The following is a 23,318-nucleotide window of genomic DNA, read 5'->3' on the forward strand; positions in this document are numbered from 1 at the left end:
TAAAATGTTGACTAAACAGCAGGCCAAATATCACACCAGCTTTGGCTACGATTTGACAATAGTGCTCTGGAGATGCTGGCCTTCCCAGGGCTTGCTACTGGGGCAAACTAAATAAAACAACTTTGATTTTAACTCCTAATATTATTTTCCAATTTGCCTTTCATTGAGAACATCTGAGGTAGAGACTACTCATATGTGACTTAATATTCTCAGGTCTGAAGAGAACGATTATTTATCTTTTCTTTGAAGCTTTTGATCTCTTTTCTGGAGTGGAATCAACAGTACCTAAGAAGTTAAACTTATCTGAAGGAGAAGGAGATGGACATCTTGTCTCTTTATTAGCAAACTTAAACAAGTAATACTTAACTACACATAGCCACAGTTCCATGACTCTGAATTGAATCACCCTTTAGAGATTTTATATCTACTATTTTATGTCTATGAAGAAAATTATAAGAAGCTTATTATTCTATGTTAGGATGTTCCAATGAGGCAGTGTGGTATAGTTGGAAGAGCTTGGGATTCAGACAAGGTTCAAAGTCCAGTTGCCAAACACGCCATACCTTAATTTTCTCATTTATAACTACCTTGGAATGTAGTTGTTAGGATTGATTGAGATAATGAATACTTAATTAATATAAATGTACAACAAATGAGATTCTCTTTGCTTTCTTTACATTATATGATATTGAAAGAACACCTGTTTTCCTGTCAATTGTTCTCATATTGTTACTCCTAGATGCTAGTACAGATGGAATTAGTTTATAATGTGAACACTGATTTAATTAGGTTTTAAAATATTTAAGAGTAGGGGGTCCTTAACACACACACACACACACACACACACACAGAGTATACAACTTTAATTTATATATTAATTTTAAGATGTACTTTGATTTCAGAAATACTATAAAACAAAAAATGTGCATCTTTGAAGTGAGAAATTCTGGAATATTATCTTAGGGGGTTGAAGGCAAGCCTGCACATTTTACATGCTTCCTCTGTTAATACCCAGGCTTCATATCTCAGTTCTCCCAAACAATAACCTCTAATCCCTTCGGTTTTCCTTCTGACTTATTAGCCATACCATGTGTCCTTACCCTTGGCTTTATGTTGGAAAAGTAGCAGCTTTGCAACCAACTGTCTGTCCCCTTACAATAGCTGGAGAAAAACTGATTGTCTTATTCAGTGTCATCTGGGAGTCTTCCCTTTAGATACTGTGCTAATTTAACTTAATCAGATGTCATGTGACATTGCAACCCACTTTCATCCTTAGTCACTGGCAGAGCTTTGAAAATTGCTATTGCAGTGTTAATATAGATTAATTTTCTGATCTTAATTAACACATGGTTATTGAAGTCATTATAATTTTATAAAGGTCAAGGCTTGCAGCTCTTTAACGTCATTAACTAGACAACTTGTTTCAGAAAGAAAACTGTGGGTTATATAATTTTTTTCCTCCCACAAAAGGGCACCCAACAGCAACTAAGTAAGAGTCCTCTATTATTATTGTGTTTTCTTTGCCATTCATGCTCCTTTCTGCTATTTTGCTGTAAGTTCCAGAAATTACAGTACAATTAGAGATCACTGGAAAATCAGTTATTTGTCTGTAAAACTGACATAATAAAATAATAGCTATTTAAATGAGGGTATGGGATTTATAGAGCATTTTAAGTATTTTCAAAGAAAGCATACAGAATTGAAGGATAACTATAGGGCTGAATATACTAGAATAAATCACAATATTTCCCTTTAAAACTGATCTTATATTCTGGTGTATGATACTTCTGGTCATCTCTAGAATGATGTCTGAAACATTACAGTTAATACACAAAAGAAAAAAACAATACGAAGACAAAACATAACCCATTATCTCTATACCTTGTTACTTTCTTATTTACCACATATTAAATTTCAATTTCCTGTTTCTGTTACTGTCAATAATACCACTGTCTTCCCAGCTTTCAAACATTTAACCTTTGGCTCTTTTTTTTTCCTTTGTAGTCCATCTTCCCAAAGGTTTCAATCATTAAGAACATCCTAATTCATCTTCTCCTTGATCCAATGTTTTCATTCACTCTCTTACCTATGGCCCCCAACCCCAATTTTAGGCATTCAATATGTCCAAATTTTCGGGTAAGCCATATAATTGGCTATCTTGCCTACAAACTCTTTCCTTCTGATAAATAACACAGAAATACAAACTTGTCAAACTGTACTATTACTTGCATAACAGATAAACTGTACCAAACCATGACATATAACTCAAACTATCTTAAGTCAAATTGTATTAACACAAGCTTGTTCAGACCTATATGCTTCAAGATAAGACCATGGACAAATGGAGACCATGGTAACTTGACCTGGACTCATTTGCTCCAAAGATAAGACTTACTTTCAGCAATTAGTCTATTGTATAGAATCTGAGGTCTCTGCCTAGATCTTACTTACTAACTTTTACCTTAAAGCCACCCACCATCAACTCGTCCTCAAAATCCCATAAGTATCCTTCTGTAACTTCCCCCTTTTGAGACACTACTGAGACTCTGTCAAGGTGATGCTCTCCCTTGCTCAGAAACTTTCATATATCCAGCTTTGTATAATCAACAGGTTTCCCTGATTGTCCTTGTAGTAGGATTTTGATAGTCACGGAGGTCCCGTCTAGACTCAGGCAAGACCACGTGCCACCAGTATTTTCATACTGGTTATATTGCACTTCACTGAGGTCTCCTGAGCTTCTTTTCTTGGGGGATTCTTTGTCTATGTTACTAAGTCCAGCACTTATGTTAAGCTCTGATCCTTTTTTGTTGAGCTCCCAAAGCTACCTGACATTTATTTTGTGTGTTGTAAGAGTCCCAGGACTTTTTGGTTGTCTGATCGAATTTGTACTAAATTTTGTTTTCCTGGTGAAGGTGTGCTAAAGCATTGATTTGATACCAACCATCTTGTTTGTCAATTGGCTACATTGTTGCGTGTCTATAAGAATTTTTCTTTGTTTGTTCATGTTTGAGAAATTGGCTTTGGGAGAGATTTTCTGCCTACCCTTTCTGGCCTGCTGATTTTTAGAGTTAGCTGTTAGGGGGTTCACCTTATTATTAAGGCCTTTAGACATAATACATAAGCAACATTTTCCCTCCCTTTTGACTGACCTTTAGCTAATGAATTCATGGATTCATTTAATAATAAACTTGTGCTACCGCTTGGCATAACTCTGACTTTATCTTTCTTGCATGTATATTTTTAAAAAGCATAATTTTATCAAGGACAATTTGGAACTGCAATGGTCATTTTGGAGTCTTTTTGACGTGACCAATTATTCACTTGAAAGAACTTTTAGAACAAAAGAGGAATACAATTCTGAATACTCAATGATGAGCATTTGTATTGTTATGCAAAGCTTCAAAATGAAATTTAAATAAAATATAAAAAATTTAAATGTTCTTTTGTTAAACCCTCATGAGGAGGCTCTCTGTCTTGTTCTCTAAAAGAGATCTCACTTAGTTTATTTTAGGAGACCTCCCACTTTATTTCTGTTCCTCAGAGATTTAATCGTATGTCCTCCTGATGGAACTGTCAGAGTGCCTAAGACTGGTTGTAATGACTCACTTTCTCTCTCTTTTATGTATTGAGATGGGTTTGTCTGCATTTAAGACTGTTGTCCTCTTTGCAAAGGGAAGATGATTAGACGCAAAGAGGGTCTAATCATCTTCCCTTTGCAAAGAGGACAACAGTGGTCAATAACCCTTTCCATACCCATTACAAACAGCTCCCTTATATAGCCTTACTTTTTTTCTCCCTCCTGGAAAACTTAATTTATTAATTGATTAAAAACCAATTCTGGTCATCATGGATACACGTTAGAAATACTGAAATAGTCCAGACAAACAGATCTAACACAGAGGGGAGAAAAGTCAGGTTATAAGCTCTAATGGAACATGTTCCTATTCTTAACGGTTTTTAATTAAATTCTGGAAAAAGTTTTAATTGCGAGTTAAACTAATTGCTTTGGTTACTGGGTTATAAGAAAAAAAAGGTATTTTCAGAGTTTTTAAACATAATTTAAGTAGTCTTTAAGAATTTGGTTTACAAATACAAAGGTTTACAAATTGTATTTGAAAAAAGTCCACCTTTTGTTTTTATTATGATTACTCTTTGTACAAATTAGAATCATTTAATAATTTTGGTTTTGAAACTGTCCAGTGTTTTCTTCCTGACTTTACCACCATGTAAGAAAATTATACTAGAACAATATTGTAGTTTTGCAAGTCTTGGGTTTATTCTCTCATTAAATAAATCAAATTCATACAGACAGAAAGTAGAATGGTGGCTGCCAGGAGCTGGGAGGGGGAAATGGAGAGTTGTTATTTAATGAGTACAGAATTTCAGTTTTACAAGATGAAAATAGTTCTGGAGATTGGTTGCACAACAATGTGAATGCACTTAATACTGCTGAACTGTATACCGAAAAATGGTTAAGATGGTAAATTTTATGTTATGTGTATTTTACCACAACTAAAAATAAAAAATTGTCGATCTCCTTCACCAGGTTATTATTACTTCAAATATGTTCTCGGTCCCTTGCTCCCTCTCTTCACCTTCTGGTATTCCTATAATGCATATGTTGTTGCGTTTGATGTTATCCCAGAGGTCTCTTAAACCATTTTTATTGTTTTTTATTCTTTTTTTTTGTTGTTGTTCCACTTGGGTGATCTCTGCTAACTTGTCTTCTAAATTGCTGATTGGATACTCTGCCTTATCTAACCTGCTGGTAATTCCTTCAAGTGTGTTCTTTATTTCAGTTATTATATTTTTTAGTTCTAACTGGTTGGTTATTCATTATGATTTCTCTATCCTTCTTTATGTCGTCACTAAGCTCCTTAAACATTCTTATCATCAGTGTTCTGAACTCTGTCTATGATAGGTTGGTTACCTCTATTTCATTTGGTTCCGATTCTGGAGGTTTCTTCTATTCTTTTATCTGGGACATGTTTCTTTATTTCCCCATTCTGGCTGACTCTCTGTGTTTGCTTCGTTGTATTAGGTAGATCCCCTAGGGTTCTTGGTCTTTGCTGGGTGATCTTATGTAGTATGTAGTATGATCTTATGTTAGTCCTTTATATTTGACTTGTACCACTTCCCTATTCTCCTGTGCGTGTGCTCCAAAGGTGACCCTTGTGTTGTGTGTATTCTCCTGTTAAAGTTGAGCTTTAATTGCTTTTGGCTTGTCAGTAGGTGGGATTGATTCCCAGGCTGACTAGCTGTGAGAATTGGCTCTGCCCACAATGTATGAGCTGGTGCATGAGGGTTGACCCCTCAGATGAGGCTTGGGCCCTATGGACTCTTGTGCCTGTAGAGAATTCCCTCTGGGTGTGTCACTTGTAGGTCAAACCTGGTAATGCTCTGGTTTGGTCTGGAGTTGGCCTCTGGGTGTGTTGAATCTTGTGCCTCTTTGGCTGGGCCCCGGTGTAGGGCAATTTCAGAACAAAACAAATCAATAAGCACAACAACAACAACAAAAAAACCCAAATACACTCACATGTAAAAACAACCAATAACCAATATTCAACACAGGCAAAAATATCAAAACTACAAAAAAAAAATTAGTACAGAAAAATGGAAAGAGGGAGGAAAAGTAGGGCAAGGAAAAGAAAAAAGAAAAGACGAGAGAGAGAAAGGGGAAAATGTGTATATGTGTGTGTGTGTGCGTGTGTGTGTACACACACACGCACACACACGCACATACACTAAATATGATAGTAATACTGAAAAAAAAAAAGGCAGCTCCAGTCTTGGCTTAAGCCCACCAAGCTATCTCCAGGTTGTCTCTGCTGTACAAAGACTCCTCTGCATCTTGTGGAGGCAGAGCCGGCCGCCTGGCGCCCAGCATGACCCTGGCACTGCAGTTCTAGAAGAGTGGGGCTATGGGGTTGGTTGGTAGTTTCTACAAAGTCAGTGCAGTTTCTGCTCTCGCCTGCACATACGTGCATGGACAGCACCGCTTATCTTATTAGGGAGACCACTTCAGGGACAGTATAGATGCCTGACTATTGCAATGTACACCTGAAGCTGAAGCTGAACAATAATTAATGTCAACTATAATTTAATATATATATATATATTCGCAAGAAGTGGAGTACAGATAAGGACTAAGAGTGGAAATGTAATGGCTGTATGCGATGTCAGAGGGGTAGTAGATTGGGGGAGGAAGGTTATTTTGTGAGGGGTATAAATGCCTAACTATTATGTACATTGTTTTGTACACCTGAAACTAATAAAAAAAAGAATAAAAGATTGTTTTAGAATGTCACTGATGATCTTGGCAAAACAGTTTCAAGGAACAGTGATGCCTTGAGAAAAAGAGTTAAGTTAGGAAGAAAGTATTCCACTCTTCTTGGTAGGAAGGGAGAGATGGTGAGTGAGGTCAGGTAATTGTGGCACATTGGGAAATGAAGGCTTGACCTTACAAAAGAGGTCAGACTGGGGCTACAGATATGGGACATTACCTGCATATATTTGACATGAGAGAAAAACTCCAAGGGAGAATTTAGAGAGAGTGGAGGACACAGCAGAGAACAGAATCTTGGGGGAATACTCCATTAGGGAATGGGAGAAAGATAAAGAAAATAGAAGGAGAAAAAGAAGTAATAGAGCATAAAGAGAGAACAGTCACAGAACACAAGGAAAGAGAGTTTCCAGATGGTGGGTGATGAAAGTGAAGGATGACTATCAGAGCAGAATTTGGAGATTAGAAGGTTATTAGTGTTCTCAGGTAAGCAGTTTCTGCACTAATTGTATCTAGGAGGTTTAAGAGAAAGTGGATAGTGAGGAAGGAAAGGCAGTGGGTACAGACCTCTCTTTCAACAAATCTAGTAGTGAATAGGAAGAGAATAGTGCAGTAGCTCAAGGACGCAACAGAGTGTTTGAGTATAGGTTTTTTTACGACAGTGGTAATCTTTGTTTATATACTTGGATGTGGAAGGGAGGCGAGCCAGTGGAGAGAACAATCAAAGACATAGAAGACACAGCAAATAATTTAGAAACCAAAGTTCTGAAGAAGGTGAGAAAGAATGGGCTTAAAGGTACACGTAGAAAGAAGTACCTTTTCATTGTAGATTGGAGGAAAGGAAAATAGCTAAAGGAATGGGAAAAATTTTGAGGTAAAGAGAAGGGAAGATGATGGAACCCTCACTTAGTTTGTTTTGATAAATATTGTTTAGCTTCATTTTTTTCCATAAAGGTGGTGAGGTCATCTTCCAAGAGTGAGAAAGCAGGGATACTACTGAGGTTTAAAAAGGGTGTAGAGTGTATGAATGAACTATCCACTGCAGGAATGTGCTAGGAAATCAAGAAGACAGTTACATCAGAATTCCCGAGCAACTTTAAGTGCCAGGTTGACAATGAATGGCAGAAATTTGTAATGGGCCAGGTTCTATGAATGTTTTCAGTAATGTTTTTCTGAGTGGGAGCAAAAAACGGAGGTGTAGGATGGAGTCATTCAGTTTTGGTATTAGCATGTGAGTAAAGGAACAGATGAAATAAGTGAAGCTATCTGAAGTGTTAGTGAGGGTAACTTTAAAGTGGTGAGCCACGGTCTTTCATCTGGACAAGAAGTATGATATGGCTAGAAGAAAGTAATGGACTAGGTAACCTGACAGATTTCAGAGACTGCCATCGAAAAACCGGAGAAATGAAATTTAAGAAAGCTCCAGTGGGAAGCATTGTGGCATAGTGGGGAAAAAAATCACTACAGCCAAAACACTTAGATATGAAACCAGGCTATATCACTTACACAAAATATATGTCAGGCTAGTTGCTTTGTATTTGAGTGTCAATTTTCTCTTACATAAAATGAAGCGTAATTATACTAACCTCAGAGTGTTGCTTTAATCACAAGCACATAGCACTACTGGGCATAGTAGGCACTCAGCTTCCCATTCATTCTCTTATTAGTGCGGATAAAGATTTTAAAGATTCTAGTTTTATAACAGCAGCTTCTTATAGAAGGCCCCAAAGAACATTACAGGAATACTGTAGGCAGGTTTTATGCATCTAAAGTTCAAACATGTTTGAACAGGCCTCCGCTATTGACAGTGGCCAAGACAGTTTTTTTTATATAAAAAAAAAAGGAACACAATAAGCAAAGACACAGTGGAGATAAGTACACTCAATTCTCTCTCTCGCTCTCTCTCTCTCTGTGCGTGTGTGTGAGAGAACATGAATGAATATGAGTTATGAAATATGGCTGAAGGTGACTGAAACAGTACCTTCAAAACTAGAAGACTCAGCATCTAATGAAGGAATAATTATTGCTAGTACTTTGGGTAACTAGACAGCAAGCATACAATCTTGACTTCCTAAAGATAATGGTAGCTGTCTGATTGATGTCCCGTCTAAAGACCTGTGGGTCACTATCTAAAGTTTCAAGGGGATCAGAATGTATTTAATGAAAAAAGAGATGACGCCATCAAGAGTCAAAATTAGAAAATGCCACTGGGAAATATAAAGGTTGGTAAAGAGGAGGAAGATAGAACTGCCTCCTAAGTGTAAAACTTGCATTTCCTGTCTTCTATTTATAGTCACTTCCTAGCTGACTTTATCTAGCCTCATAATATCTTCCAAATGTATGTCTTTAGCTCAGTTCTTTCTCCCAAGCTCCAGACTAATTTGTTCAATTGCCTACTTGATATTTCTAACTAAGATTTGTAATAAATATCTCAAATTTAACATGTCCAAAAAAGAATCCCTGATTTCTACTGCCTAATCTTTCTCACCTGGGTAAATAACTATCCTTAGAATTGCTCAGGCTAAAAAGTTTGGAGTTCATCTTGACTCTTCACTTTCTCTCATATTCTACTTTGAATTCACTAACAAATCCTATTGGCTTTACCTTCAAAATATATTGTGGATCTGATTATTTCGCATCATCTTCATTGCTACCATTCTGGTCCAAATCTCTCGCTGAAGCACTACGGATCCTTCTAACTAGTCTCCCTGCCTTTCCACCTTTTCCTTTCTACATACAGAAGCCAGAGTAAACACTGTCATATTCCATGTTGGTTCCCTTCCTCAAAACGGGCTATTTAGAATAAAATGGTCTTGCTTCTGTGACCACATCATCTCCTTTTACTTTGCTTCTTTCCCTCTGCACTTAGCCAACCTGACCTCCTGGCTGCTCCTCAAACAGGACAAGCATGCACCCTACCTCAGGGCTTTTCTGTTCGTTGTTCCTGTTGTATGGAACACAATTCCCTTCACATGACATACACCCTCAATGCCTTCTGATTTCCACTCTAATTTCACCTCATCAGTGAGATCTGATTATACTATACAAAATAGAAGACTCTATTAATCAGGTCCAGACAGGAAAACCAAAACTCCTCTAGGTGTTTCAAATGGAGGGGTGTGGGAGAAAGGAAGATTTAACACAGGGAATTGGTTACAAATGTGTTGGGAGGGTTGGAGAAACAAAAGGAGAAAAGTGTGTTGTTACCAAAGCTCTGTAATGGCAGGAAATCCCCGTCATCACCATCCCCGGGGCTGTTGGGGGAAAGATGTTACTGAGAGATAAGGAGCTTATACTTCTGGTAATTTCCTTCTGCTTTCTAATATCATGTTAATGCATACCCATGGCAAAACCTAACTGGACTACAGCTGGAAAGACAGCCTGGAAAATCGTTGTCAGGCTTTTAAACTTATTATTTAGGGGAGAGGTGATGTGGGGTAAGTATCAACAGATAACATCTGGCATATACCTCTTCTATTACCACTCTTTATCATCTGACTCTTCTTTATTTTTGTTTATATCATTTATCACTTTTTGTTTATTGACTACCTCCTCAAGGCCCCTCCCCCACCCCGTTAAAATATAAATTCAGAGCAGTGAATTTGTCTATCTTGCTTGCTGCTATATCCCCAGTAGTCAGAATAGCACCTGGCATCAGTATGGTAGTAAAATAAGTGAGAAGGGGTGGTAGGAGTGGTCTCCTCCAGTGGAGAGGAGAATTTTATCACTGACATTGTTTAGAATTGCAAGTGCATGGTGATAATAAAAAGCAGAATGACCTGTAGTCAGTTTTATTATTGTTTTCTAATTTTTTACAGATAACGCATCATCTTATGTGGGGGTAAAGGATTAACAAAACCCTTTGTTCATCTGTAAGGACAAATTGGACCTTGGGTTAACTTTCTAGCACTGTTCCCCTGGAAATTTGATAAAGATGAAATGCCAGGTTGGTATTAGGCAACATTTCTTATGGTAAAAATGATCTCTGATTGGTAATCTTGCATATGAACAGAAAGGAACTACAAATACATAGTGGAAAGCCATAGCTTTGGGCTTCCATGAATGTGGTAACACTTGTAACTGGGCGTTTCCCTTGTGGGCACCCTGGAAGTTGCCTAAGACTTACAAAAAGTACTGATTTTTATGTACAACATGGGTCTTCTAAGTTGGTGGCTCCCGTACTCTTCTAGTATAATTATTCCCTTGCACCTGAATGCCATTTGAAGAACAAAGAAAATACTCTTGGATGGCTGTGTGGACTGTTAAGAAGATGAGTCCCACTGAAGAAGAAACCCTGATGCTGCCCTGCTTGATGCTGAGTTTTTTGTTCAATATCTTTCTAAGTATACTGGTTCACAATGTAGTGTATTTACATCGTATTAAGTCTGATGTTTAGATAAGAGAACCCCTGGTGGGCATTCCAACATGTAATAGACACTCAAATATTTATTGAACAATTGCATGAGATTGGAAGCATATCCCTACAATTATGTACAATTACTGGACAGTATTAACTAAATTTTAACATACACAGTTTCTTGAAATCAGCAAATGTCTACATCAACTATACTGTATTAGTTGTAGCTCCCCAATTTTGAAATAATTCCTTCATCCTGAACAAGCTTACATGTTCACAAAATACGGGGCAAGTTTTAAATATAACATACATAGACATGTTGTATGACATTCTTTGAGTTGCCTCAGGCCACTCTTCTGCTTACAATATACCACACTGCATTCAAGAAGTGGATATATGTGAAGCCATATATATTAGGGGAAATCAGAACTAATACTCAAGGAGAACTGTGCTATGACTAAAATACAGACTTGTCACATTAATAGACAGGTGTAATTTCTTTTGGTTTCTCTGAGAATAAATGCATGATTTTTTTCTATTGTCTTCTGGCTATCTGAGGATCTCAAGCCTTCAGGAGAGATACTACATTTTATTTATCTCTTCTCTCCCCAGTTTCCAGTATAGTGCCACGCATAGAGGTACCCAATAAACATTTGCTGAACTAAACTACATGATCAAAGAAAATCATAATAACTACTAACTTTGGATGGAAGTAGGGGAGGAATGTTGAGCTATATCGAACTAGAGATTATAAAATTTAGAAGCACCATTCTCTTGGAAAACCATGGTAATACAGCAGGCTACAGAAAGTAGGGGCAGGGAGTCATACAGAATCTATCAAAGCCTCTCCAATGATTATCAAGTCTATGAGGGCAGGGAACTAGGACTACACATTCTTTCTTAGATTCCACAATGTAAATACTACCTCTATTCTCACCCCATCACTTTTCCCTACCACTAGTAAATAGCTTTAATGAAGAGTATAAAAAATCGCTTTTAAAAAATACTACGAATGTACTCAAGGGGATAACAGAATATTAGCCCAGCCCTACAAAGAATGTAAGAACTATACCTTGAACAAAGTTGCCTAATAATTAGTTATTTAGCTTTCTATTTAGTGGTCCCAAACTCCATGAACTCACTTAGATGTACAAAACATATAAATAAATCACAAATAAGAATAGATCATGAAGTCAACCAGTCTAAAATAAATTACTTTCTGATGCTAAACATCATGTCAGTTGATCCTAGGGATTTTAAAATCATCACTATGTAAATTAGTTGAAAAGAATGTTTTGGGTCAATCAATAGTTTTAGGGAATGACTAGTACGCATACACTGGGAAGTAAGCAAATCTAGAATGTTGATTTATCTCTCTATTAGCAAAACAAAGTATCCTATTCTTTTCTTTTGTTCTTTCCAAAGGAACTATTAGGGTAATAGAGAGACCCTTGAAAATGTTCATTTCCAAAACTAAGAAATTAAAAATTGGCTTATTTTCAGAACAAAGTTAGAGATTAAAAGAGAAAAAAAAAATCCTGTTAATCTTTTTATAAAAAATTCTAAAGGAATTCATTTGAAAAAAATTTCAATAATTTCAAATTCTGCTCTTAAGCTTTGAATTTCCAGCAGCTTCATGTTTCAATATTCCCAGTTTCACCTTAGAACTTCCAATTGAATATTTGTATAATCTAAGCAAAATGGGAATAGGAAGTTTTTCAAGAGTTCGCAGAAAAAAGACTGACTAACTTCCTAAATCAGGGCCGACGTGAAATTTTGACACATTCTGAACGGCATGCCACTGGATGCTATCTTTAGAGAAAAAACCAAACGGATTACCAAACACTTCCTGGTGAATAAAGACCGCATGGAAGTTTAGCAAGAAGGGCTCGCCATGGCATCCCAATTTATTGACTTACTGACCACACACAGGTGGCCTATCATCTCAGTAGCAGAGCGGGTAGAATTCATAGTCCTAATATAAAGTTGCCTAATAATTAGGTTGCATAGTTAAATATCTATAGCTACCAGTCAGTGTTCTTTGTTTACATGTACTGAGTATGTGGAAAGGTCAATACTTGTAATATTTCATTCTAATAAATGGAAGGGAAAATTTATTCATATGTAATTTCTGGTTCTTCCTTCTCATATTCTGTACTTGAACTATTCTGAGGCCAATTGATTATTTCCCTATTACAGGAATGTGGTAAGATCTATAATCCACAATGCTCTATTTACAGCACAGAACAGATGTCAGACATGCTTTTATCTGCAAGGCCCATTCTAACCACTCCCCACCCCCCCGTTTTTTTTTTACCTCATTCCCTGTTGACATGACTGCAACCACTGGAAACTTATTAACTTCAACCTCCGTGACACCTACAGTTGCCAGAAGACCAATCTCTGAGGGGCCCATGTGGGTTCCTTTGGCCAAAACGCATTCCCCTCTTTTAATGTCATGGCCAATGGGTCTGAAAGTCAAAGCAGAACCATAAACAGTATGAGTAAAATAATATTTTCTCAACTCAGAGGGAAGGAGGAGGACACTCAGGGAGAGAAAAAAGTCAACAGATGAGGCAGGAGCAGAATAACGAAATAAAGAGATTCTAAACTCTATGCTTGTTTAATTAAAAATGTTAAATCATACAACAGAAGACAGAAATAGGTTTGGTATCTATTACTACTAAACAGGAATATGTTACTTCATATTTGAAAATTATTTTACAAATTGCTTTGTACCACATTACTGTCAAAAATACCAATTGCAAACTTTCTTTGATATAAAGCAAGAAATTATATGGCATTAAGGATAAAAAGTCTATAGCTGTGGTAAGGAGAATAATGGTAATGAGGTTAGAATCATAGAGATGATTTCTATTTGGACCACTTAGGTTGGTCCAGTTATGTGGCAGGAGTCCATTCACCTTGGCCTCCTGCCATAGGGTTGGGAGAAGTATAGCTTTGCTACAAGGAGATTTGAGCAAATTAGTGTTAATGAAACCAGGGTAAATATACTCCATTGTAAAAAAAATAATGTAAAGTATATATGCACTATTTATGGTAGGACAGTGGTCTTATCTTTGCTTTTGACTATTTCATTTGCCTTTATCATCTTTGTGAAAAAGTAGGCAGGGCAGACATGGGATGTAGAGTTCAGAAATTTCATTTTCCTACTGTTAAAAGCTCTGAAAGGTAATGGTTAATTGACTGAATTGTGGATTGATAATAGCCATGCTCTCCTGAGTGTATGATCACGTAGAAACAAAAGCTGGTACACGTTCTATATGTTATGAACTTACCTGATATCTTGGCCTGGCCGAGCTTGCACCAGAATTCGTACTTCCAGTTCCTCAGTGCCCTGTAATAAGAGGGAGTCATGTAATTTCAGATAGAACAATCTAACAGAATTTCTGATCAATAGAATTTAGCTACTCGGATGCTTTATGATCAGATAGGCCCAGAATATATACAAATATAGAGAAACAGAAAACCATTTGCTAAACCCTTTGAACATGATGAATTTCCACCACAGGTTCTCAAAAAATTAGGTTGCAAAGGAATAAATAAATATTTTCACACTTAGAAAAACACATATATCAATTAAAATATTGAATCTTACTTTGTAAGTACATTTTGAAGGAAAAATTTGGCTACCCTAATAGACACAGTGAACATGCAAGGAGATAATCTGTCTCTTCTGTTCCCATGAATCATGGGTTCAATACTATGCCAAGGTTCCAAAATATCTGCAGATATTTCAGGGAAGGACTTATAGTTTGCCTGGTAGTAAATTTCTGTAAATTGATAGTGATCATCAATTTTACATTTATGGGCTGTGAATAATATTGTGACACTGGAACTGTGTCTTGTCATCCAGCAGAGACTGTAGATGCAAGTGTTCTGGATTTCAATGCTCTCTGCTGGCTTCCCTGATGCCAATAAATCTGTTGGACAGTTTTAACAGCAAGCAATGTGATCTGTACGCCAAGAGTTGAATTTTATAAGCCTTACATGTGGGAAGATGATTAAAAAAATCCCCAGATCAAGAAAAATGGCTGTCTCTCAGCACGGCCAAATTTTACTATATACCAGACTAGGAGAATATTATTTATTTTTAACTCCAGCTTTTAAAATATAACATATCTTAAGCTTCTTCATAAAACAAGTAAGACTGCTCGTCGTTAAAACCCTCAGTTGAAACTATTCTTTTATTAGTGGCTGATCCTCTGGTTTCAATAACTGGCACCCATTTCAGTGACATGAAGGCCTGCTTAGACCAAAAGAGATCTTAGGGGTCCTATATTTGAGGCAACAGACGGAAAACTAACATCCACTTAATATTTCTATGCTGTCATTTGGTGGCAAGGATTTTCCTGAATTATAGAAACCAGAGCTGAGTGTCATTTGGCTTAAATGCTTGGCTTAGGGTAATATTCAGGAACTTGCCCAAGTGTTCTTTATTAAATCCTTCTCTATGAAATTTTCCTTCAGATTTTATCAGAAGCTAGTCTCAATGAGCAAATTTCTCAGCTATAAGGTAAGTTAAAAATTAATATCTCTGCTCTTCTACCTTGAGGTAGTTTCTTTCCTTGTTTGCATGTGGAATTTCTTGGATCAAATGTAGCTCAAATTCTGCTATAACTACAGTACACACAAAGTCTCCTATAACAAAAGATTTTCAAGTCTAAGGCAATTTCTTATTTAGTGGAGACCCATACACTACAATGTAAGATCCTAATATAACCCTCCCCATCACCACCAAAATGGGCAAATCTCATAAACATTGCAAAAAAAGGGCATGACTTAAAATATTGCCACAGGAATGCAGCAGTAAGACCTGGTGATGACGTACATCGTCGGATTCCCTGATAAGTTCGGTATCTTCTACTTGTACTACTGCATCAGCACCGCAGGGGATTGGAGCACCTGTTGTAACCCGCATGACTTGTCCAGGCATCACTGTCTGAGTCGGCTGGAAATACAAATGCGTAAGAAAGAGTTGGTTTTCTTTACCAATGCAAAGGAAAAGTTTGCAGGAGATGTAACACGTTTAGAAACAAAGCATAGAAGGAAAGTCTTACAGTCTTACTCATTTTGGGCCGATGTAATGAAAGTTACCTACAAACAGGTACACATACACCAAGAGGCTTTAACTTGACTTAAAGTTACCCTACCTCAAATTAGTTGGGTTCAATGTACCATACTCTGTAAATGTACTTTAAGTTTTATTGTGGTTGTACCTGTAATTTTCTCTCCTTCTGCCTTTTTTTTTTAAAGTAAAATTTATTGGGGTGACAATTGTTAGTAAAATTACATAGATTTCAGGTGTACAATTCTGTATTACATCATCTGTATATCACATTGTGTGTTCACCACTCAGAGTCAGTTCTCTTTCCATCACCATATATTTGATCCCCTTTAGCCTCATCTACTCCTGTCTTAAACCAGCTCCTAAGTGTTTTTGTGTGGTGATTAAACAAAAAGTTCGGCTCCTCTCCAATAAAAGTAATTTTAAATGTTAGATCACTACCAGCTCACTTATAATTAAACCAATGTAAAAGATGTTATTGGATATATGAAGACATTAATATATCCATTTAGAGTAGACGTATAAACTGCAATTGAATCAACTGAAAAATTTTAGCAATATGTGCAGTACTTCCTTTAGATTGTTAAGACTAGTTACTAGTTCTTTTTTATTTTTATTGATACACATTATATGCTTTATATAAAGTAAAAACAGTTAAAATCCTGATTGTTTTCCTTAATGGAGGTATTGAGTTAGATTTCTTTTTCAGCTTTGTCCAAAGACAGCTCTGTGTAAGTACATGATATTTTCTTTGAAGGTCTCTAGTGCTAATCAATAGGACCAAACTTAAGCTATTTAAGGTAAGTATTATAGTACACCAAGAAATCATTTTGCAAATCACTGTCTCAGTGTATGTAATGGCACCCCGATGCTCAAGTGTATGTACTTTCAATAAGTGAGCAATTTGGCTCTTACAAGATCTCTGAAATTGCTGTGAAGTCTGTATGGTACATAAGTAAAAGCTATAGTACATCAGAGGATATTTGGGGGGAAAAAAACATTTTCTTGTAAAGTTTTGATCTTTTTTCCCATCAGACTTTTATAAGAACTTACAAGAAGTTGGCGATCTTTTAGTTTCACAACTTTCCTTGTGCTCCTAGTTCTCTAGTAGAAATGGAGATCTTAACTGGTAAATAAAGTTTAAGAGGTCCACAAGACCCTTAACAATCTGCCAAAACCAAACCTTGTATACTAGGTTGTGACTACAAAAATTATTTGCAGTTCCCTAAGCATTCCATGCAATTTTTAAAACACACTGAGTCTTGCCTTATACTGTGATCTCTGCCTGGCATGTCCCTTTTGTAAAACTCACTTAGGCCCAGCTGCAAAGCCATCTACCTAATTCTCCTAGGATGAGATGCTCAACCTCTCTATTGTGCTCCATAGCACATAACTGAGAACTAGTTTAATACTTAATATACTGTAGTATATTTAATACAATATATACTGTCTCCTCCACTGGATGTAAACTCCTTAGGTGTAGTGATCATGTTTTAACCTACTTTATATCCCTAGAAACTAGCATAGTGCCTGGTACACACAGTAGGTATGTTTGATAAATGTTGAATAGAGTCAATTGAAGATCAGAAATACTCCTTGAGTAACTGATATTTTGTGGCTTTGTTATAAAAATGGATGCTTTAGATATTCATTGCTGATAAAAATACGTACCAAGTAGTCAAATAAATTATGAAGTCACAATGCAAGTCATTTATAAAAAAGAGACCCAGACTTTGCTGTTCTTTTTGTCAGGAAAACAATCATATCAGCCTGTGTATAGCATGGACAAGGATCTAATCACTATAATGCCAGGCTTAGCTTCAGAAACCTGTACACAGTTTTCTTCAATGCTTGGATGTAAAGATGAGGGAGCTAGGGTCACCACCCTTCTTCTATACACTTCTTTAACCCCTCTCTATTTTCAGTACATATGGGAGTACATGTTAAGACAAGGAAGAAAAGGCATGGACATAGCTTTTGTCCAATCTGCCATTATCTATCTATCTATCTATCTATCTATCTATCTATCTATCTATCTATCTATCTATCTCCTTTATTTTTATATAATGCTTATGAGTGTTTAGTAGTAAGTAGCAAAAGAGAGAAGTGCCTTTATCTTCCTCTGGTTCTATATAATAAAGTTGGAGCTCTTTTAATCAACTTTCACAATTTACTGGATTAACATATATTGTCTATTTCCTACTAAACATAATGATGCCCACAGCACACTTCAAGTTTGAAGCTGTTAGACTCTTCTCTTGAATACCTGTAAGCTTCTGCTCTCTAAGACTCAATTGAGTTTGTTCCCAAATATTTGTGCCAGTTTGTAGCAACCGTTGCTATGTAATTATATAATTTAAATAAATATTACATAAACCAATGACATATGACTATGAAAACAGTTACTTTTTTTCTATAAAATTAAGTTAAACCTTTGGAAAAAATTGATTAAAAAGTATTGCTAACAAGAACTATCGTCAAGTTAGGTGTGGGTGAAACAACTGTAAAAAGTTGTAAAAATATGATTAAAATCTAGAAGGATTCTATACTTAGATCCTTTGCAAATGCCCCTACATTTTTCTCCACTTTAAAGAAACCAAAACTGGAAATCACATAAAAGGCCTTTTGGGTGTGATTTATGTAAGAAACACCAAGAAGAAATTCAAATAGCAGATACTTATTAAAAGAAAAGCCTTGTCTCTCCATCAAATTAAATGACAAATAAATGTTCATTTATTAAGTTAAAGTTATATTTACTTTAAAAACATAAAGTAAGTTCACACTTTAAGTTATTTCCAATTAAATGTTCAATTACTAGTCTTGAAAGCATTATATAAGAAGACTTCTGTTATACTTCCATTTTAGCCCATTAGCGCTTCATTTCTTAACAGAAATATATGTATAGCTGTTCCCTAGCTAGCTCCCTAATGAGAAAAATTAATCTAAATGATTAGCTAGAAAGGCAAAATAATCTGCTTCTTCTAAATTTCTGTTTGTAACACAAGTTGGGGAAAAGTCTGAGAAGACCACTTAGAAACTGTAGTTCTATTCAGAATATTGATGTTTATACAGGAAGAAAGAATCACCCAATCACAGGGCTGGAACAAGTCTGTGAGACAAACCAACACCATGCCATCTATACATAGATGCAGATTCTTTCAGTTAAGAAGTAACTGTTCTTTCTCATGGGAACTATCCTTTAATCTCTTTGATTACCTGTTTAATCCCTCTCCTCAGATTTCCCTTACAATGATGGTAGAAACTTAGAATTAGATCCTGAAAGTCCATGAAACTGAAATCTTTAGGGCCTTTCAGGCCTACGAATCTTACCTGTTCACCAGCTTGGGATTCCCCAATGATGAACCGATCTCCTGGGCCGTCAGCAGCTGTGAGATGAACAGAACCAAGAACAAACATCAGAATGGACCTATAGCAAGGAATAAAAACCTAGTATTGGAATTCTAAAATTTGACTCAAATCACCAGATAAGACTTCAGGAAAATGGAATACTTTTCTGATCTCCTAGACTAGACAATGGCTTTGTTACTACTGGTTTGATCTTTGGTATCCAAAACTCACAAGTACCAATAGAAGTGTTCCTAATTTGTGCTCTTTCTTGGTGTCACTTGAGATAATCTTCCTATTGCTCGATAATTTCCATACATGTACTTTTTAAATAGGAAGTTCTTTTAGCCTACCTTCCTAAATAAATACCACCTTATCCATGGGTGATGTGTGTGGATCACTATATATATATCCATATTTCTCCATTTTCTATACAATTTTTAACTGTTTCATACTATTTTGTTATTTACCATCCAGTATGATCTTCATAATAACCCAGTGAAGTAGGAAGAATATTTATTCTTTTCTTCATTTCACATTAGAAGGAAATGAGTTTCAGAAAGAAGGAACTCAGGTAGAAAAGTTTAAGTACCTTGAACAAGTTCTGGTTAATGGTAGAGCTAGGACTAAAACCCATACCTTAATTCACGTAATTGTGTGAGTGTGTGTATTTAATAATGGATCAAAATTCTATTTCTGAATCAGAATGCATACGCAGTGTCACATCACATTTTTCCATTGACTATTTTTTAAATTGGAAGAAACCCGTTCACAACTGAAATGGAAAAAAATTTTATCCATTTTTTTCCTACATACATATAGTAATGACTGGATGAAAAAAATGTTCCCAGAGATAAATGTATTCAAAAGGGTTTTCTTCACATCTGATGTGGATTTCAGACCAATACTACTGCCAAGGCAATGCCTATGTAATGAGTTTTATGTTCATGACCATAACTTCCACGTCATCTGCATACAGCAAGAGTTTGGGACACATACACAGAAAAGATAACACTTTCTACATGAGTATTTTAATTATATTTGCAATCATGCTGATAAATAATAAAAAGTATTTCCCTCTTTTAAAAAGAACATATGATTTTCATTGTTTCTTTGTGATTACAACGTAGTGTTTTTACTAAAGGCTTATAAACAATGCCATTTATAAGGAGCCACCCTTTCCCCACAAATGGCTCTGGTTAACCTGATGTGGAGAGAGAGAAAAATTAATGTTGGGTCTCTTCTATGTATCGGACGTTGTATCTGGTGCTTGTGCTTCATAGACATTATCTCAGTTAATAAACTCTCGGCTTTCTTGTGGTTTTTTGAATCTTATTGTATTTTCAGTGTTTGGTTATAAAAAAAGAGAATCATTTTCCTGTAATGCTATTCTTATTATACTGTTTTGATGGGTTCTTCTTCGTTTTATTAATTTTTAAGTGAACAATTTAAAACAAACATAAAAGTCATTGCTTCAACAATTATCAACATTTTACCAATCTTGTGTCATCTTTTCCCCCACTTATTTTTGCAGTATTTTGAAGAAAATCATGATTTTTCTCACTGTAGGAAATTAAAAAGTCAATTATCTTTCAGAGTTCTGCACTAACTACATCTCAAATGTGAATAAACTTATTTTTAATTATTTTCTACTAGAGATATTACCAGCTTGCCAACTCCCATTAGCAGCCTAAAGACTTTCTCTTTTTACTTCTGCACACAAGGGGAAATTAGCAACGGTTTCGGAGTAAAACAAAGCTGAATCTGAATCCTGGTTCTGCCTAGTATTAGCCTCAGGACTTTCAGCAATTATTAAACTTTTCTCTGACCTTCAGTTTTCTTGGTGATAAAAACGGGCATAATCATGCTTTTCATTCCTTTTACTCATTGACTAAATTTCTGCTGAGTGCCCCAAGTGTCATATTAAGTGCTGGGACAGAGTAGAGTAAAACCAGACATTGTTGCTATTCTAATGCGATGCCAGTCTGTTGCAATGTTTTTTAAACTCTGGATCACACACACACAAAGTAGGCTATGAAATCAACTTGTAAACAATCTTTTAAATGAAAAAGAATAGAAAATATGTTTTATCACACACGGTAAGGATAAATACAGTTTCATGAAACATATTTGAGTGTGCATATGCGTATTTGTATGTACTGTGTATATTATATATGTGTGTGTATATCATTGGCTTGGAATGTGTAACGTTTTTAATATGTGTCTTCGTATGGGTGTGGTTAAAACAAAACTCTTAAAGCTACTGATGTAGTAAGGAAGATACATATTAACCCAACAATCATATTAATGAATATATAAACACAAATTATGAAAACCACTGTAAAGGGAAGGAACATGGTTTTATGAGACTATACAATGAAAGTACCAGAACTACACCGGAGGGTCAGGGAAAGCCACCCTGATAAAACGATATGAAGGATGAAGAAAGTTAAGTAGGCAAAAAGTAGGCAGGTATGTGTGCGTGTGTGTGTGTGTGTGTGTGTGTGTGTGTGTGTGAGAGAGAGAGAGAGAGAGAGGTATGAAGTGGAAATGCTGAAACAGAGATAGATGCTAGATAGATAGGTTGGCAGATGATAAGTGGGAATGTTCCATCTAAAGATCATCACCTAAAGAAAGCAGTATGTGGAAGGGCTCCTGGTTCTATCTTACACTCCAGCCACTCTCATTTTCTAGTACTGTGCCTCCCTGCAAGCACCAAGATGACTGCCATTTTAGCTCCAGAACACATGCTACTTCTATTGCTTAGAGTACCTTTTCTTTACCCTTAATTTTGATTAAAGACTTCTTAGCTTTTAAGATTCAGTTCAAGTGTCGTATTCTCTATGCAGTCATATCTGACTCCCCTTCTCTCAAGAGGCACCTACTTCCTCTTTTGTTTCTCCAGTGTATTCTGGAAATAACTCTAATTATGGCATCCTAACGTATTTGCTATTATTTGCTTATTTGTCTCAGGGAGATCCCTACCACTTGCTGCATAATAGGTATTCAACAAATGTTCAATATGTGAAGTATTCAAAATGTTCTGTAAATAAAGGAGTTTGGCTCCTAACATTGTTTTCAGAAAGATGCATGCATGAATGAATAAACATTTTTTCAACACAAAATGCTGTATTTTGAATGTCTTTCATTTTCTGCTAGTCCATGTAAATTGTTTTCTTCAAAATGTGAGTCAATATTCACCATCTTTAGAATGTTTAGAAAGACTACTCTGATTAATTCTGCATAACTTAGGTTGTTATTCAGTCAAGCATAGTGCCCAGCTCATCACTGATAATAAATATTTGTTAAAAGAATGAGGAAATGAATTTGGCATCTATATAATACTTAGGTGGGAAGTTTGTAAACTGAGCTATACATGTTAGTATTGTGTTTTGTACGTCTTCTTAAATAACTTCATAATTGTGTATATATTCTCTCTTTAGCTAGCTTATGAGTTCCACAGAAGTAGGCATCACTTCCTTTGTTTCTTTTTTGAAACCCTCTGATCTTCAATCTTCCCCCACACATGCCAATGCATATGTACTCAAAATACTTCTATCAACGTTCTGCAGAAACGCTCTAAATAAATGTCATTGAAAAATAAGAGACTGGAGATCATCTGGGGCAAGCCTGGAATAGAGCATCAGGGAGGCCAAAATCTGCAAGTGCTTTGAGTGATTCTAAGCAGCAAGCCCCTCTGCCATTAAGGAAGGTGGAGAGAGTATATATGCCCACTTAATCTGTTCTCCACCTTGACCCAGGAAACATGCTGCTATATTGCTGGCCAAGGAAGGGTCAGGCAACCAACATTATATCGTGATTCCCTGCAAATAAGACCCAGCCGGACAATCAGCAATAATGTGTCTTTTGGAGCAAAATTTACTATAAGACCCGGTCTTATTTTACTATAAGACCGGGTCTTATATAATATTATAGTAATATAAGACCGGGTCTTATAGTAATTTTTGCTCCAAAAGACGCATTATTGCTGATTGTCCGGCTAGGTCTTATTTTTGGGGAAACATGGTAGAAGTCACTCGGAAGCAAGAGAGGCAACATTTTTTATTATTTTCCTTATAACAGTGCTTCCCAACCCTTAATGTGCATACAAATCACCTGGTGATCTTACTGAAGTACAGATTCTGATTCAGTGGGTCTGGGACAGGGCCTGAGGTTGGACATTTCTAACAAGCTGATGCTGCTGGTTCATGGACTACCCTTTTTGAGGAGCAGAGCACTATAAG

The 23,318-nt window shown here is 36.2% G+C and overlaps 1 protein-coding gene across 17 annotated transcripts in view; it reads right to left on the reverse strand.

Annotated features, from left to right (window-relative positions):
• Positions 1-23,318, reverse strand: part of GPHN (gephyrin) — a 438,119-nt gene that overhangs the window by 48,864 nt on the left and 365,937 nt on the right. For 9 of the 17 annotated variants that reach the window (XM_033107418.1, XM_033107416.1, XM_033107408.1 and 6 more), the window contains 4 exons: positions 19,060-19,115; positions 15,478-15,612; positions 13,940-13,998; positions 12,958-13,111 (listed from right to left, as the gene is read on the reverse strand). In XM_033107418.1, the coding sequence (XP_032963309.1) occupies positions 12,958-13,111; positions 13,940-13,998; positions 15,478-15,612; positions 19,060-19,115 (404 nt within the window). The remainder of the gene's footprint in view (positions 1-12,957; positions 13,112-13,939; positions 13,999-15,477; positions 15,613-19,059; positions 19,116-23,318) is intronic. The other 8 variants (XM_033107419.1, XM_033107417.1, XM_033107412.1 and 5 more) reach the window with 1 other exon arrangement.

The sequence above is a fragment of the Rhinolophus ferrumequinum genome, chromosome 6 (assembly GCF_004115265.2).
Source record: "Rhinolophus ferrumequinum isolate MPI-CBG mRhiFer1 chromosome 6, mRhiFer1_v1.p, whole genome shotgun sequence".
NCBI classification, from domain to species: domain Eukaryota; kingdom Metazoa; phylum Chordata; class Mammalia; order Chiroptera; family Rhinolophidae; genus Rhinolophus; species Rhinolophus ferrumequinum.